Here is an 18,640-nt window from a genome sequence, read left to right on the forward strand (position 1 = left end):
TGGTCCATACTTAGTCCTTTTGGTTACTAGAACTGCTGTTAGAGTAGCTGGTAAGAAGAACTGGGTGCATGCCACCCATTGTAAAAAAGTTCCATTGCCCTTACCATATGACAAGTGGGTGAGGGGAGGTATAGCCGATTCTGAATGTGAAAAAACTCTTAGATTTGTTCCATTTAGTGATGCTCATTTGACATGGACTCGGTCAGAACGCGAGGATGATGATGTTCTGCAAGCTGCTGTGCCTCCTCATCTAAAGATTGACACCACCAATCCTATTAAGGACCCAACTGTACCTAATAAAGAACGCTACAATCTAAGACCGCGAAAGACTGTACATATGGACAAATAAACGTGAAACTGGAATATTTTTTTTAGATAGGAATTTACACGTTGGCAGATCAAGAAACTTTTTTTTCTTTTTCCTTTTTCGAGTCACCATCCGGACTCAGCTGCAGGGTCACGGTAGGAAGTTCTTAAGGGGTGAGCCACGTATTGACACAAGGTCTGTGGTTCAGGGTCGTTAGTGCGATCTTGGCGCACACTTAAGTGAAGAAGGAAAATTTCCGTGAGCAGCACGTTAGAGGATGGAGTTTCTTGAGTCTGAAAAATGTGTTAGGAAAGTGGATTCTAAAAACCGAATATGTATATTGGTTCGTAGCAAATGTTTTTTAATAATGTGTTTCCTTATGCTTGTGAATATTACGTTAGCTTGTGTGGTTTGGATTTTCTATGTCACACAATTGCCACTTACATCTACCTCCCAACCTACTCTTTCTTTTTCTACTGTTTCTCCACATGAGTTTCATACGTTACCTGAACATGAACAGACACGAAGATCAGAATTTGTGAATAATTTGTTTATACAGATGTTGCATCAGCATCAGCTAGTCATAAATACCACAAATTGTTGGGTGTGTGGTCTCATGCCACATACTACAGATAAGGGAATGCCATATTTGGTTTTGCCTTTTTCACCTAATGGGTCAGTTTGGGCACTCCAATCGATGTTTATCTATGCGAACGAAGCCTCTCCAGTGCGTTCTGTTAACGATAACGTGAGCAAGAATGCTTTGATACAGGGAATAGTCGATATGGTTAGAGATATTGACGCGTATAATGCTATCCCTAAAGATGAGGTACGAGCATATGTCGGTTGGAATAAGACAACATATAGTGTTAGCTTGACGGAGAAAGAAAGGCAGCGAAGGTCTCCTCCTATTTGGATTGTACCCCACCGAGGTCATCTTTGTTTGCAAGGTAATGGTCAGAATCCGAGAGCTCAGCTTGGTAAGAGTGTGTGTGCTCACACATACGTTTATACGTCCCAGAAATCTCCTCCGTTATGATAGAGCATACACATGGTTGCCATCTGATTTTTCCGCCACATGTTACGTGGCATTTTTGCTTCCCCCTACATACACTGCTGTTTCCTATTACCATAAGACAAGATATGGTAGAGGTGTAATCAATGCAAAAGATACTGTCGCAAAAGAAGCTGGAGACTTCTTTAAGGGTTTCCTACCCTTTTGGGGTCCAATGGCTAATAGTAGGAATATTCTACAGCTTACGAGAGTGGTTGAGGCCACTATAAATGAGACTGCAGGTGCCCTTAGCAATATTACAGCTGAGCTTCAAGCGGATCGCCTTATGACATTACAGAACCGTTTTGTTTTAGATATTATACTTGCAGATAGAGGTGGGGTATGTAAATTGATTAGATCTAGTTGCTGCGTTTTCATACCAGATAATGCCCCGACAGTGTACCAAGCCATCTCTAGACTACATAGATCTCTGAGTCTATTCATGTGGACGAAGGAGACTGGTCGTTGATGGTATGGGTATGGGAATTGTTGTTCAAATGGGGATGGAAGATTCTGATGTTCCTTGGTATGGCGTTAGCTATCCTTTTCTCGTGTTGTTTGTGCATCCAGTGTGGTCCCGCCATTTGTAGTCTTTGTGCTACGATCTGTGTGAGAAGACCAGTCCCGAGAGAAGTGAAGGATAATAAGATGATGTTACAGCAACACCTTGATGACCTGATGAGAATAGATATAGACCTAGATTGAGATTGACATGAGTTTAGGCTATTGCCTACGTAATGGCAAAAGGAGGGACTGAGGTTCTGTGATTTTGCGTGCTTTTAAAGTGCACGACTTTCTTTTCTAAACATGGGTTTTTGCCATGCGTCGTGACTGCCAGCTGGTGTTGCCTTTTACGTAGGCCTCAGAAGTTAGTCTGCGAGCAAAGCAGTCTGACCTTTTGTGGGTCATGTGTACATTAACTAAGGTTTCCTTCGTGCGCTGGAGTTAATTTCAGAAGCTGGCCTTTCACCTGGAATTGACCCTGCCAAGCGAATTTCCCTGCAAGATCGTTATCCACTTTCCCAATCACCATTCAAGACATTTGTTAACTTTTAAGTTTCTTTACATTTCTGTTATCTTGCACATAATCTGAAACTACTTTTCTTTACTGTTCCTTCATTTCATGGGTTACGCTTTCAATTAAGGGTTTGTTCGGGCCTTCCAGATTATTATTTAGATATGCCTAAATATTAACTTGTGGGTTGGGACACTGTAAAATGAGCTTTACTATATGATGCTGTGTTGTCATGTATTTTCTATTGGTTGAATTTTGGTGCAGGGGCGTACATTTTAAATGTACCTTTTTGTGTATAAATAGGGATGTCTCGCTTTAGTAAATTGAGCAGTTTCTTGAGTTGTACACCGTGTTGTATTTCTGGGATTTTTGCTACTGGCTGCAGCTAATAAATTTGATCTCTGACGCCACCTAGAAGTATTCAGTGTCTCTGTATACCAAGGCATGGGAACCCAGAGGACTTTGGGCGTGTCCCTGGCGCCGCTGGGTACTTGAAATCCCAGTTCTTCAATTGGTAACTGTTGAAATTCTGTTGTGGGGGTCGATTGGCATTTTCCACCTTCGGGGGTTTGTTCATGCCCAGTATGCGAGCTGAAAAGGTTGACCTGCATTTTTCAAAAGGGTTTTGGAGAGCGTTCCCTTACACAAAATGTGTGGCTATGGGCAGGCAGGTGACGCGTTGTACCCACGTATTTTGACCATATCCATATGGTGGGATTACTGCGCTCAGTGTTTTGACCAGCTGATGTTTGCGTGCTTGTGTCTCACAATGGAAAAGTGCCTAGTGTGCCCGTCCTATGGCCTACTTTGCCATCAGTGCTTTCATATGATGCATTGGTATTTTTTTCTGCGCTTTTCGATGACATTAAATATTTTTTAATTTGTCATCAAAGTGTTGCTGAATTAATGCAGACCTGTTTTTGAGCCTAAGAAGCTATATTGGGAAGTTTCTAATTTTCAATCAATCAAAGCATTTATATAGCGCACTACTCACCCGGAGGGTCTCAAGGCGCTGGGGGGAGGGGGTCCACTACTGCTCGAACAGCCAGGTCTTGAGCTGCTTCCTGAAGGCGAGGTGGTCCTGGGTCAGGCGGAGGTGGGTCGGAAGGGAGTTCCAAGTCTTGGCGGCCAGGTAGGAGAAGGACCTTCCTCCTGTGGTGACTCTTCAGATGCGGGGGACGACGGCGAGGGCGTGGCTGGTCGATCGAAGCTGGCGTTTGGGAGCGTAGAAGTTGAGGCGGCTGTTGAGGTAACCTGGGCCTTGGTTGTGTAGGGCTTTGTGTGCGTGGGTGAGGAGCCGGAAGGTGATTCTTTTGTTGACCGGGAGCCAGTGCAGGTCTCTCAGGTGTCCGGAGATGTGGCTGCGGCGTGGGAAGATCAGGATGAGTCGTGCTGAGGTGTTCTGGATCCGCTGGAGTTTCTTCTGGAGCTTGTAAATGTAAATTGTAAATTGATACTTTTATAGCGCACTACTCACCCGCAAGGGTCTCAAGGCGCTTGTACGAATACCGCTGTGGAACCCATCCTGGCTTTCCCTGTGAGGTGTCCACTCCTGGGCACCCCCAAGGTGGAGGCCAGGCATCCTTAGCGTTGTGGGGGCCGTTGTGGAGATTAAGCAAGCTATTGCCCAGAGTTGCAGAGTGGGACTCCATGATTGGAATAGGCACCGAGGCGAGAATTATCAGGTCCGTGGAATTTTGAGCCCAAGACCCGCCGAGGCAGGGAATTGAACCCTGGTCCCGGGCTAGACCTCTGCATCAGGGTCTGCCGCTCTAACCATTGAGCCACACTTCTCCACTCTTGGCGGTGGTTCCGGCATAGAGGGAGTTGCCGTAGTCCAGACGGCTGGTGACGAGGGCCTGGGTGACCGTCTTCCTGGTCTCAGTGGGGATCCACCGGAAGATCTTATGTAGCATGCGCAGGATGTTGAAGCATGACGAGGAGACGGCGTTGACTTGTCTGGTCATGGAGAGGGAGGAGTCCAGGATGAATCCCAGGTTGCGTGCGTGGTCTGTTGGTTTGGGTGCGCTGCCTAGGGCGGGGGGCCACCAGGAGTCATCCCAGGCGGAGGGTGATGATCCCAGGATGAGGACTTCCGTCTTGTCCGAGTTCAGTTTCAGGCGGCTGTTCGACATCCATTTGGCTACGTCTGATATCCCTTCGTGGAGGTTGGCTCTGGCGGTGGCGGGGTCGTTGGTGAGGGAGAGGATCAGCTGGGTGTCGTCGGCGTAGGAGATGATGCTGAGGTTGTGCTGGCGTGCGATGGCTGCGAGGGGGCTCATGTAGACGTTGAAGAGTGTTGGGCTGAGCGAGGAGCCTTGAGGAACGCCGCAGATGACTTCGGTGGCCTCCGACATGAACGGGGGGAGGCGGACTCTCTGTGTCCTTCCGGCGAGGAAGGAGGTGATCCATTCCAGTGCCTTCTCCTGGATTCCGACGTTGCTGAGGCGCTGTACTAGGGTACGGTGGCAGACAGTGTCGAAGGCCGCGGAGAGGTCCAGGAGGATGAGAGCCGCTGATTCTCCGTTGTCGAGCAGGGCTCGGATGTCATCGGTAGCTGCGATCAGGGCGGTCTCGGTGCTGTGGTTGGCCCGGAAGCCAGACTGCGAGAGGTCGAGGGATCCGTTTGTCTCGAGGAAGGCGGCCAGCTGCTTGTTGACGGTCTTCTCGATGACTTTTGCCGGAAACGGGAGAAGCGAGATGGGGCGGTAGTTCTTGAGGTCGGTGGGGTCGGCTGATGGTTTCTTGAGTAGAGCGCTGAGTTCGGCGTGCTTCCAGCTCTCCGGGAACATCGCGGTGTTGAAGGAGGTGTTGATGATGTCCCGTAGGTGGGGTGCGATGACAGCGTCGGCCTTGTTGAAGACGTGGTGAGGGCAGGGGTCTGTCGGAGAACCGGAGTGGATGGAGTTCATCGTGTGGACGGTGTCTTCGGTGCTGATCGGGGTCCAGGCGCGGAGGGTGGTTGTGGGGGGCGGTGGTTCGGTCGTGGCATGCGTCGGTTGAGTGCTGAAGCTGTTGTGTATGTCCGCGATCTTGTTGTGGAAGTAGGAGGCGAGGGAGTTGCAGAGGTCTTGCGAAGGGGTGATGTCGTTGTTTCCGGCGTTGGGGTTGGAGAGCTCTTTCACGATGTTGAAGAGTTCCTTGCTGTTGTGTGCGTTGTTGTCAAGTCGTTCCTTGAATGCGGTTCTCTTGGTGGCGTGGATCAGTTGGTGGTGTTTTCGGGTGGCGAGCTTGAGGGCAGTCATGTTGTCTGGTGTTGGGTTTCTGCGCCAGGTTTTCTCGAGTGCTCTGCAGTTCTTCTTGGAGCTCTTGAGTTCGTCGTTGAACCATGGTGCTTTTTTGCTGCTCGGTCTGCTGGGCGGGGTCTTCAGAGGGGCGAGGTCGTCTGCGCAGTTGCTGATCCATTTTGTGAGGTTGGTGGCCGCTTGGCTGGGGTTCGTTGTGCTGGTGGGGGGGTTCTTGCTCAGGGCAGTAGCGAGCTGGTCTGTGGTGATCTTGTTCCAGCTTCTGCGGGGAACCTGTAGCTGGTGATGGTGGAGCGTGGTCCTTCTGAAGCTGAAGTGGACGCAGCTGTGGTCCGTCCAGTGGAGTCCCGTGGCGTGGCTGAAGGCGATGTCCTTGCTGGAAGAGAAGACCGGGTCGAGCATGTGTCCAGCGTAGTGGGTGGGGGTGTTGACCAGCTGAGTTTTTGAGTTCCTTATCATCTTGGCTTCATGACCAAGCTTGTTCAGGATAAACGAGATTTTGAGTTCTCTTCTGGAAGAGAGATAGGACAAATGGATAGCTTTGTGCTTTAAGATACTGTGCATGGAAAACACAGCTACGATGATAATAGAAGACAATCTGGAAGATATAATATCAAGAACATGTGGGTTCAGGCAGGGCACAATTAAGCGCCTGTTTTATTGTGATTGCCCTGTCTAAAGCGCATTCCTTTAATTTGCAATTTCTCTCAGTCTGAGCATGAGACAAAGCTAGCATAGCTCCTACACAGTAGGCAGAGGTTGCTTCGCTCTGATTCTGAGCTATTGCTTCAGAATTCGGAGTTAAATGTATGAGTTTCATACAATGCAATGACATAAAATGAGATGCACTGCTGTGCCCTACACAAAGGCACATATCAGGAGATGGCCCCTGCTCTGAACAAATAAGGCACACCTCAGGACTGACTGACTGATGGTATTTCTAAAGCGCACTAATGCCGAGGCGTCTTGGCGCTGAGTAAAGTAACCAACCAGGTACTGACCGATGCATTATTGAGTGAAAAGCTATGTCTTAATTTCCTTCCTAAACAGTCTACGGTTAGTGATCTGTCTAAGGTGAAATGGGACTGAGTTCCATAACCTTGAGGCCAGATGGGAGAAGCCCTTACCTCCCATCGTGATCTTTTGATCTTAGGAACATTAACCAGACATTGCGCAGCAGACCTCAGGGATTGGCTTGGCTGATATCGAGAGAATAGAGATTGAAGATCTAAAGTCCCGTCTCCAGCCAAAGCCTTGTGAAACAAGCATAATGCTTTAAACTCCACCTGTCATTGTACTGGAAGCCAGTGTAGTTGACTGATAGAGCGGGAAGTAGGATGATGCTTGGGCAGGTTGAGAAGTACTCTAGCTGCTGCATTTTGGACTGATTGCAGCTTGGCCATTTGAGCAGTGCCAGCTCCCAGATAAAGGGCATCCCCATAATCGATTCTAGAGAAGATGGTAGCAATTATGACTGTTTTCCTGAGGGAGAAGGGGATGAACGGCAGTATCTTTCTCAGCCCTTTTAGCATGAAAAAGCATGCTGAGGCCACTTGATTAATCTGTGGCCGCCAGGACATGTCCTTGTCAAACACTATGCCAAGATTCCTAACTTTAGCAACTGGAAGCGGACAAGCCCCCGCTGAACTAGGCCACCAAAGCTGATTCCAGATGGAAGCTTTTTGGCCGAACTCAAGGACTTCTGTTTTTGCAGTGTTCAGCTTTAAAAAGTTCAGATTCATCCAGGACATAACCTTGGACATACACTAGGAGAAATCGGCTGCCTTGGCCTCAATTGAATGAGAAACTGACACTATCAGCTGAGTGTCATCTGCATACGACAGTAGCTTAAGGCCTTGTTCTTGAATTAATTTCGCCAAAGGGGTGACATAAACTTTAAACAAGGTAGGAGACAGAGCAGATACCTTCGGAACTCCTCCTGGAAGGGTGAATTTTTCTGATTGGTAGCCATTCCAGAGGATAACTTGTTCTCTGTCTGACAAGAAGGAGGTGAGTAGATCCAGCGCTATGCCCTTGACACCAGAGTCCCTAAGGCTTTGAATAAGTACCTTGGGGTTTACGGTGTCAAAGGCTGCTGTTAGATCCAGCAGGACCAAAGTAACTCTACTTCCTTCATCCATGCCCTTTCGTATTTCCTCTGCCGCCATTATTAATGCTGTTTCCGTGGAGTGATTTGCATGGAAGCCGTGTTAGGTATTGTCGAGCAAGTTATTCATCTCCAGATATGATGATGGCTCCGAGTTCATGGCTTTCTCCAGCAGTTTGGCGGGCAGAGGCAAACAAGAGATAGGGCGATAGTTTTTTCCATCAAGGGGGTCTAGTTTTGTCTTTTTTAGCAGCGGGCGAACGCAAGCCTTTTTCCATACTAACGGAAAGACTCCTGAAATCAGAGCCTGGTTCAAAACCGGCATTAATAATACACTGATCTCTGTGGGAGCCAGGTGAAGTACATACAGTGGGTAAGGATCAGTGGGGGATCCTGACTTGGTTTTAACAGCCGATCTGCCACCATGTTCTCATCAAGAGGGGAGAATTGTAACAGACCACCCTGAGTATCGCTGATAGTGGCTAGCGTACCTTGGTTGTTCTCTGTACTTTTTGCTGCATTAGATAAGTCATTGTAGACAGATTATACCTTGTTTTGGAAATAAGAGGCCAGTTTATCCACAAATGCTTGGTCTGGTCTAAAATTTACATCACAAGGACATTTCATCAGAGCACTTACTGTTGAAAATAGTTCTCTGCCGGAATGCACAGCGTCCTGTATCTTCCTAGAATAATAGGTGGTATTAGTTTGAATAAAAAGATTCTTATATCCCTCAAGTGCCGCACAATAGATCTTCTTTTGGGCTGCATCATAGTGAGATCTCCAGGCACGCTCTTCCTGTCTGCAGTAAATTTTAGCCGTTTTTAGTTCTGATGAGTTCCAGGGTGACGACACCCTTTTCTGCCGAGCTTTAAATAGTCTTTCTGGCGCTACCTTATTGGCAGCTCTGTTGAGGCTATCTTTCAGAACCATGGCCGCCTGGTTTCCATCTGTCCAGGCCGTGGATCTGTCCTCGAGAGCCCCTATCAAGTCAGACCTGATGACTGCCTTCCATGCGCGGTATTTCCTGGGAGGAGACCTAAGTCTCCTCCTAAGAATGGTGGTACTAAGTGTAATAGCAAAATACACTGCGAAATGGTCGGACCATTGAATTGGTGTTATTTTATTGACTGTCAAATTAGGATGGTTGGTGCAGATGCCATCCAGAGTATGACCAGCCGTATGTGTAGGTTCTCCATGTTGTGGCTCATAAATATTTACAAGAGATTGGTCGCCTCCGAGTTGTTATTATCCTCAAGATGGAAATTAAAATCTCCTAACACAGTGTAGTAATCATTCTCCAGGCATGTCTCTAGATGGGTTTGGATAGCAGCTGAGAAAGGGGCTCTTGCACTAGGGGGGTCTGCATATTAGTAGGCCGGAGAAAGGGGAAGTATTGTTGGATTTAAGTGTAAAACTCATTGCTTCAGATCCCTCAACAATCTCAGCAGTGGTGAGGAGAGTAAGGGAGGATCTGTAAATTATAGCTAAATTTCCACCCCTTCCTTCAGCACGGTTGACATTCGCAATCGTATAGCCTGGAGGAGTGGCAATGTTCCACTCTGGGTCACTGCTATCATTGGCCCATGTCTCTGTTAAAAATAATACATCAGGATCTTCCGTATGTATTAAGCATTCCAGTTGATATTTATGTTTGACCAATGATCTAACGTTAAGGAGAAGGCAATTAATATTGACCTTATTGTTGTATGTTGTGGCAATATTCCGTGAGAGATAACCCTTTGACAATGAGTTATACCCATCGATGGCTGCCCAGTCGCAGCGTTTGCAGCAGCAAGACCCAGCAAGATTGGAGATATTGTGAAGGGTGCACCTACCTGTGTTAAGTTCTAAAAGACCTTTTTTAGAGTACAGGATCCTGTTGAAAAGACCAGGTGGTCTGGCGCATGGCGCAATCAGGGCGGTGACAGGCGCACACGGGCTTGCCTTTGGCTTGCCACCGGCACGCCCGCTGCGCGCGGACGCTGCATGGTTGAATTTATGCGATGTCTGTGATCTGGGGGCGGAGCTAGCGGCAAGACCGGAACTGGGATACTAATCTTCAGGTGGGTCGGAAAAGATGCCTGATCCCCGCGTTAGCGATTCCAGTCCGGTGCCAAACGTGAGTATTTATGTTTATTTTAAAAGCACAGCATTCCACAACTAAAAGTAACAAGAAAACACCTAAGAATTAAAATTGAGACACAATCTCGCCAACACGACACGGGCAGCTTAGCCAGTTACCTTACAGAGTGCGCGGTCGCTGCATGGCTGAATTTATGCGAGGTCTGTGATCTGGGGGCGGAGCTAGCGGCAAGACCGGAACTGGGACGCTAATCTTCAGGCGGGTCGGAAAAGATGCCCGATCCCAGTCCCTAAAAGATGCCCGATTCCAGTCCGATGGCAAACGTGAGCACTTATGTTTACTTTAAAAGCATAGCATTCCACAAATAAAAGTAACAAGAAGAAGGTTAACTCTGGTCCAGCACACACCCACAGGACAGCTAGCTCTAAAATATTGGAAGGCACATTATTTTATTGATGCCATTATAACTTCACAGCCTCTGCCTTGCTTGTGCACACCGTTCTTGCAGCCAGGATTTGAGCGCGGTCAGGCCATAAGGAGACTGCGATAGTAAATAGAGAAAACAAACGCCACAGGCAGCATACTATCAACTATACTTCTTATTATAAGATAAAATCCTACCAAATTGGAAACAGATTTTAACCAACCTTTCAGGCCCTAGCTCTGACTAGGGCATGTGAAATTGTATACTTGTTTCATAAAATATCATAACACATCTATGAAATATGCTTTTTTTTTCAAATGTATGCTTTTAGTGTGACGTAGTTTGCCCTTTATCATGTGTGACTTGTTTCACTTACGGTCATACTTTTTGTGTGAGCAAGTCTCCCGTGGGCAAAAATGATATCAAATCACATAATGCAAATTTTTCAGGAATTTATTAAATACTAAATTTCACAGAGGCTTTGTTCTGACCCACTTGGGTGCTGGAACCACTTCCTTCAAAGGCTTCCAAACCTCTACCTATCCAGCTAATGAAAGTGTCCTCCATGTAACTACAAGGCCCATCTGAAATTTCAATTGCGTCCACTACATTCTGGGGAAAAAATTCACACAATATTTTAATGTAGGGGACTGGTTGAAGCAGAAAATACCTTATGGACTAGTGTACTAGCTACTATAATGTATGACTTTTGAACAGCTACATTATCAGAAGTACATAGAATTGAATTGTATGAAATTTCGCAATATTTCACCTGATTGTCCAGCAATTTTACTAAATAAAATGTTGTAGTAAACCCAGGCTGAAACTGCCAGTACCGCGAGGCAGGAATGCTAATTCAACAATCTAATACCCAATGTGCTTGACCTATATCTGCCCATTCTGCCAGTACCGCTTTGTTTGCCATAAGTTGGCAGGGTATGCTCAGACGTGAGTCCCTTGCTCACTTTGCCACTGGATTCAAGCAAGCCTGGATGAAGACGGCTGTAATGCCAGAAACCGGTCCCAGGAAGCTTGTTTCCGGTCCAGGGAAAGCTTGGCTTGGCAGTTCGGGCTGGACTGTTCCCATGAGGCACAGGATCAGACTGATTTGCATATGGCCATGTCTGAACTGGGGTGGCACAGTGGGCTAAAGAACGGTGATGGATTAAACCCAGATCTGTTGACTGGGTGTAAGTGTTTGATTGGTTCAGATGCTCTGTCCATCACCACCCCCTTTTGTACCTCTATACCAGTCAGCATCATCTTCAAGGACAACTGCATTGTCTACAAGGCTGTAGTAATGCCTTATCACATTGACTGGCCAGAAAGCTGTTCGACGGCAGTGAACTTTGTAAAACTAGATTGAAGTCCGGTAATGTAAAGGGAGTGGAAGCAATAAGGCGTCTCTGTGCATGTCTCAAACTTTAGAATAACCTTCCTTACACCTTTGATGAGATCCTACACTCCTAAAATCCAGAAAGGAGCTAAAAAAACAGATCATTGTCCAATTGAGGCACTTCTAACTTTGCCCATAAACATAATTCTCATCCAAATCTGGAATTCTTATCCAAGAAATTGACCTTTACTACTATCACACTTTCCTTTACCATGTCTGTTTCTCCGCCATCTCCTCAAGGCTCTATTCAAAGTATGACTCACACCAAAGTAACAACCTTGTTGTGTTCCCACTCCAGAGCCCTGGATTCACAAGCTATTTTACGAGCAATAAATTCAACAAATAAAATAAAACACTTTTATGCAGAAGGCTGGGGTATCGTTAGGTTATATAATACTTGGAAATCTATATATAAATAAATACACTAGATCAGATATAAAACATAAATTGGTATTGAAAGGTCATTGTACCCTGCATTAAAAGCAATTGAAGAGGGTGCAGGAATTTCGATAATGAGTTTCAGTAAAAACTAGCCTGCCGACTGAAGAAACCATGGGGCATATTATCAAGAACAGCATTAAAATTATCGCCGCTTTATCGCAGGAAACTGCTGCTAAAGTGGCGATAATGGGCTTGATAATCTGCCCTTGTGAATTCCCATAGAAGCCCAAGTTCACACCAGAACCTGGGCTTCTATGGGAATTCACAAGGGCATATTATCAAGCCTATTATCGCCGCTATAGCGGCAGCTTCCTGCTGCTAAAGCAGCGATAATTTTAACGCCGTTCTTGATAATGTGCCCCATGTTACTAGATGAGTAAGATAAATATTCACAAGTCATCCTGTCCGGGTGAGCAAATGTTCTCATTGTAGGAAGAAGCCCTCAAGGATCAAGGGGCATATTTACAAGGGCTTTATCTCTGCTTTTTTGGTTTTAAAGCCAAATAAGCAGAGATAAAACTATCGCCCTATTAACAAGAGGGTGCTAACATGCACTAGTGCATGTTAGCACCCTTTTATCCGACGCCTCAATTTGCATCTCTAATGAGATGCAAAGTGGGCGTCACTGGGCAGTACAACCTTGTAAATATCGCTGATGTGCACATCGCGATATTTACAAGGCTGCCAACGCATTTTAGCAGATGTTAGTTTGGAGGCGAAAACCGCTACTTTCGCAGAAAACTAAGGTCTGCTAAAATGCAGACTAAGTCATACCTAATATGGGGGTGGATTATGCTGATACAACCATAGGGTTGTATCAACAAGGCTATCGCCATTTTGCAGGGAACATCGCTGGAAAACCAGGGATGTTCCCTGCAAAACTGCGATTTCCCTGCTATTGCTGGTAAATATATCACTCTGGGAAAATGCGTTGTAAATAACGCGCTAACAGAGCTATATAACCAAGCGATAGACGGCGATAAAAACTCTATTTATCGCCGTCCTTGTAAATATAACCCCAATTATTAGTTTGTTTCTTTCATGTAGATCAACATTTAAATGTGAGTGCAGTATTTTTTAACTGTTAACATTTTCAAAAAGGCAGCAACATAGTGTGTTCCACTGAGAACATCCTCCAGCTATTTTATAAGGGAATGGTATTCCTTTCACCATTTTAATAAGCGAAGTTGAATTGTTTTCTTTCACAGCTCTGGAGATTCTCTTTTCGCTGTGACAATAAACACTTTTAGACAATCATTTAAACGCCTGCCTTTTGAAAGTATTGCCAGGCAGATAGATGCTTCGCAAATACTCACCAATTTGGCTGTCCCATCATGTGCTATGCAGGCTGAAAGAGACGAAGGAACGAGTTACTATGACGTATTTTTACCAGCTCTAGGATTACCCGTAAAAAAATAAGATTTACATTCAAAGGCTCCGGAGACATACTAAGAGGAAAGCAGAAACACAGTGATGGGCTTTCCAGTCAAACAGATCGCAGAAAGGTAGCAGTGATTTTTAATTTGTCGCACATCACTTGCCAAGGAACACTCGAATAACTTGTCTGTCACACACTTTGTAGAAACAGCACCGGTTATTCAGCATATGCCTATGCCTGACACACTACCAAGAGTGCGTTGCTTTTCCATACACTTCCTACCCATGCAAGCTTTTTCACTAAGTGGTAGGCAATGATCTCTAAACAACTTGATACTATTGAGCGAGCGTGTCCATTTACTGCTCTAACTAAAGTCTTTTAGCACGTAGGCACAAAATCACGGGTGGCATGTCTTGTTTTATACAACTGTGGTATCCCTCTTTCTTTTTAGGATTATCTTTTTGGTCACTATTTTAACCAAATCAATATCTTTTTGATTTCGCAATGGTGAACCCTTTCTATTTGTGAAACTTAAAAGTGACTAATAGATGTTATACCAATTTTCAGTTCATACTGTAGCTTTCTAAATTAGAAGATACGATAGCCTTTAGAAATTCCATAGGATGAAACATGCGTTGGCTGCTGAATGTTACCTGTAATTATACATGTTCACTTGTAAAGAACAAAGCTATTAACTTGCTGGTGAGAAGATTACATTTACACAAACAATACATGCATATGGACTCATGCCTTGGAATGTTTAACACCATTTATTACATGTTTTTTGTTTGCTCCAATATCATCTGTTACATTATTCCGATAGCAGAAAACTTAGCGCAGATGCTATTTTCACACCTGGGTGTAACAGGGTGTGGGACAATGCTGTAGTACCCTCACTTTCTTTGACCATTGTTACTTCACTATTCACGCGCATTATTTTAAAAGTAGTATAGGACCTTGACTATAATAAAGGTGTGAAACAAATGAGATACTACGGCTACCTTTTATAATAGTTGATATATTTGTAGCTGTTTGCCCTCTTATTCTAGGTATCAACACTGACACATAGGCCCAGATTCTCAAAGGTTTAGTGTCGGGTTAGTGTTACTTTTGTTACACTAAACCGATGCAAAACCTTTTTTGGAATTCACAAACAAACGCAAATTGGTACTTGAATTGATTTGCATGGAAAAGTAACACAAAGCAGCAGAAACACTGCTTTGCTTTACCTTGCTTCCAGGGGGCGTTACATGGGTGGTACATGGGTGTACCCTGCTACCACCCATGCTTTTTGATGCTAAACCCTGCTCTTTCCCTGTCACGCAATGAGCGCAGCATTTTAGCTACTGCACTGCGTCTGTGACAGTTACGAGAATCTGGGCCATAGTCTAAACTTGAATGGATTTAGCGACAACAGGAATACATTATTTTAGCATCTTTTCAATATAGGGGGCACCAAGCAACAAGGACCAACCCTTAGCAATGAATGTTTGGAACAGAAATGTATAAAGTTAGAACTAACTAAAAAGAAAGAATTTTCCAATTGATGGGACATCTTCATTCTGAAAAAATATATTGAAAACAAAACAGTCCCTAGGGTACACAGTATAGTAATATTTCCATCCTTTGAGAACCTAGAGGATGATTTACTGCACAAACTGAGTGAGGTATGCTGGACAATTTTTATATAGTCTCTGAGGAGGAAAGTGACCACTATCCCCTATGTGCAAAAACTAGTGCTTCATGGTCCTAAAACCCTTTCCACCTCAGTAACTCCGTCTATAACCCCATTTTTGGCAAATAATTGTAGGTCTGTTGAATGGCCCTCTGTAATAGAGACCCAAGGAACCCTCACAGAAGTATATAATGCCTTTGCAGAGCTTTTCCAAAAGATATTACCCCAGCCTTTGCTTAGTTTGTGTATCAGAAATCTTAAAGAAGTATCAATTAATTTATTTGTGGACATTTTTAAAGGGTACGATAAGCAATGTGGACTGAGGGTTGTTTGGATGATTTGTATTGATTTTTAACATAAATTATGCCACAAAGATTTGCCTACTTACCTTCATAATGACACAAATATGTCAACCATACCCTATTATGTACTAGGGCCTTGTAGGTGAGGTCATGCCAATCATAGGGGTACCCTAACCCATAGCGTACCCTAGTGTATGTAGATGTTTTCATGGTATTCTAAGTATCTATTCAGCTTAGCACCTTGTCAGGCAGAGCCCAGGGACAATCAGAGTCACTTACTAACAGTACCTGTCAGCATAAAAATGGGGGGTGCCCATGGCACAAGGATGACTTTGCAACAATAATCTTTTTCTCACTTGCCCATGGCTAACGGCATTATTGGTTGGAGTGCTGTTTGCCGGTTCAAGAAATAGGATACCTGTGATTCAGTATTAACTACAACAGGATGATATCAGAGGAGTAGCCAAGATAAACCAGGTGGTGTTCTACCGCTTATTTCAATTAATTTTAAGAACTCTCAAAGCTTTGTTGTAATAGAAGGACGCAGCACATGCTTGCCATTTGGTGCTATGTCCTGCAAATGTTTTCACTTGACTTATTTATTAGCAGGAAAGCCGCAGTCAGGCCAGACTTCACAATTACCCATATACTAAAGCAAAATAGGCAGGACCAGATTGACATTGCCTCACGTACAGCAGGAAAATCTAAAAATAAACCCGCACATGAGGGGCTGGTTTATGACAAACAAAACAGAACTAGCTTCAAAGTGGGGGTTATCGCACAGAACGTGGGGGTGATTTGAGGGTTTTTCTGTTCGCCACTATCTGGCTTTTCCTGCCAGTCCTGAACAGGAACGGTGTATGTGGGAAGGCCTGTTAATAAGCCAGTCCTTCTGGTGTACATTAACTAAGATCCTGCAGTGAATGGGACATCAGTCAAAAGTTTTAGATAGCAGAGGTAACTTAGGTTGAACCATCAGAAATCTGACGTTTTATCCTTCTGTACATGAAATGGCACACCTGGTGTTTGGTGTATAGCAGAGTTCTGACTCTGCCGAACAAAACTAGAGTCTAGGTGGCAGATTCACAAGGCCCCCGCGCCACCCGTACACCACTTTTCCCATTTTAAAAATGATGCAAAAGTAGCGAAAGGGCTTGTAAATAAGCCCTAGGTCTATATTGGAATTAAGAGAGGAGAAATTTAATTTAAGTCACGTAATTTTACATAATTTTTAGCATCTCACATATGAATGTTGCTCAAATTGGCTGAGATTACGCCATTATTTATGTGGAAAATTTCAGATTTGTTTAGATAAAAACGCTGTTGCAGGCGCAGAGGAGGAAAGAAAAGAAGCTGAACGACACAATTCTGCAATATGTTTTTGAGCGCAATGTGCCAAAAATGGACACAAGGACACATTTCAAATAATGTAAAATACCAAAGCCAGCATTTTGCATAATAACGAGTAAGTTTGGATTCCTTTTGTGGATATTTTTGCATAATTTCCAGAGAGGAAATTACTCAAATTTCAGGCCTGCATATGATAGAATTATTTGTGTACCCTTAATTTTTTATTTCTGAGTATAAATTCTAAAAATTCTGGTGATTGATTCGCCTTTGAATAATCAAATTTATGTTGAAAATTCATGTTTATGACGCAATTATCTAGGCACTCACGGCATATAGAATATGGGCATTTCTATGCATTAAGGGCCTCATTTATAACACCTTGCGTCAGTTTTGCGCTTCTGATGCGTCACTTTTTGTGACGCATCAGCAGAGTAAAACATGCCTCCTGTTGTGCACTATTTACAAAGTGACGCATCTAAGTAGATGTGTCACCTTGTGAACCCCTGCACTACATTATACCTGCGTTAGGTATAATGTATGCAGGTGGGGCGGTCCCCCGTAAAAAGCCTCGAAGAAGTGAAGCAGTGAAATCTATGAGATTTCACTGCATCACTTCTAGGACGCCGTTGGTTCAAAATCTTGCGCCTGCCTCACAGCAGGCGTAAGACTGACGCAGGCCCTTTCACATGGGGCTTGCCCCATGTGAACGGATGCATTGCTGGAGTTGAGTCACTTTTGTGACACACTCCAGCAATGCGTCACTTTTGTGCTTATAGATATACATCAGAAATACTGATGTTTCTGTAACTCCTTGCGACATGATGCTTCATACATTAAATATGACGCATCAGGTATGTTGCAGGGAGTGCGCACTGAGAAGTGACGCATCGCTGCTTTCACGCAGCGATGCGTCATTTCTCATAAATGAGGCCCTAAGAGTCTTGTGTGCCGTGGTGCCTTGCTGCAATGGATACCAAGGGTCGGGAAGCACATCTATGCATTCCCCAGCAATAGCCATACACCATGGACATACAATTGAAAATTTACCTGGAAACTGACATCTACCATTTAAGGGTTGGATGGAATAGGAAGGAGGGATAGGTTCTGATTCTTGGCTTCTAGATGCCCAATCATGGTCCCACTATGATTAAGATCTGTATTCCACAGCCTCATGGCAGAGAGGCCTACAATTTAGGGGAGACATCTGTGGTTCAAAGGGAAACCCCTTAAACCACCACTAACTTCTAAGCACACAACATTAGACCTACATATGCCATCCTTCAGCATGAAAAAGAAGATGCACATGTGGTGAGATACGCTTTTGGGGAAGGGATCTGGAAAAGCTGGACTGCTTGGTGCACACTGCCAGAGAATTCTTTTGTGCACATGGAGGATTACTGCCATTGAAGGGGACCACCTGCCCTTATGAATAGTGGCTGGCCTCGGTTGAAAGACCTGCTGAAGTGTTGTGCCCTGAAGTGTGCTCATCAATGACCCATCTCAGGAACATCAAATATCTCCCATGGGGGACCTACACCATCTACTTGACATCTGTAGAGCAGTGCCCTCTCACGTGCCCACATCGACTACTGAAACCCAACAGGTAGTGCAGTGTGAGTGTGAAACTAAGACTTGTAAACATAAAACGCTTGCAAACAAAGGCCAAGAGCCTAACTGGCCAGTGACTAGTATTCACAACACTCACTGGAGTTGGAATCACTATGTTTTGTAGAAGAACCAGTAGAGTACCACTCTCGATTTGAAGAAAATATTCTATCACCCCTTACGCTCCGGCAATAATTATGAATTCAATTCTGACTTCCCTTTTCCACACCTACTGCTCCTACACGTATGTTTGTA

The 18,640-nt window shown here is 44.7% G+C and overlaps 1 protein-coding gene across 1 annotated transcript in view; it reads right to left on the reverse strand.

The window, feature by feature from the left end:
- The window catches only part of LOC144823882 (mucin-5AC-like), a 663,881-nt gene that overhangs the window by 61,775 nt on the left and 583,466 nt on the right, over positions 1-18,640 (reverse strand). The window contains exon 39 of the mRNA XM_078682770.1: positions 13,392-13,423. Within this exon, the coding sequence (XP_078538896.1) occupies positions 13,392-13,423 (32 nt within the window). The remainder of the gene's footprint in view (positions 1-13,391; positions 13,424-18,640) is intronic.

This window comes from Lissotriton helveticus, chromosome 3_1 (assembly GCF_964261635.1).
Source record: "Lissotriton helveticus chromosome 3_1, aLisHel1.1, whole genome shotgun sequence".
Classification (NCBI taxonomy): domain Eukaryota; kingdom Metazoa; phylum Chordata; class Amphibia; order Caudata; family Salamandridae; genus Lissotriton; species Lissotriton helveticus.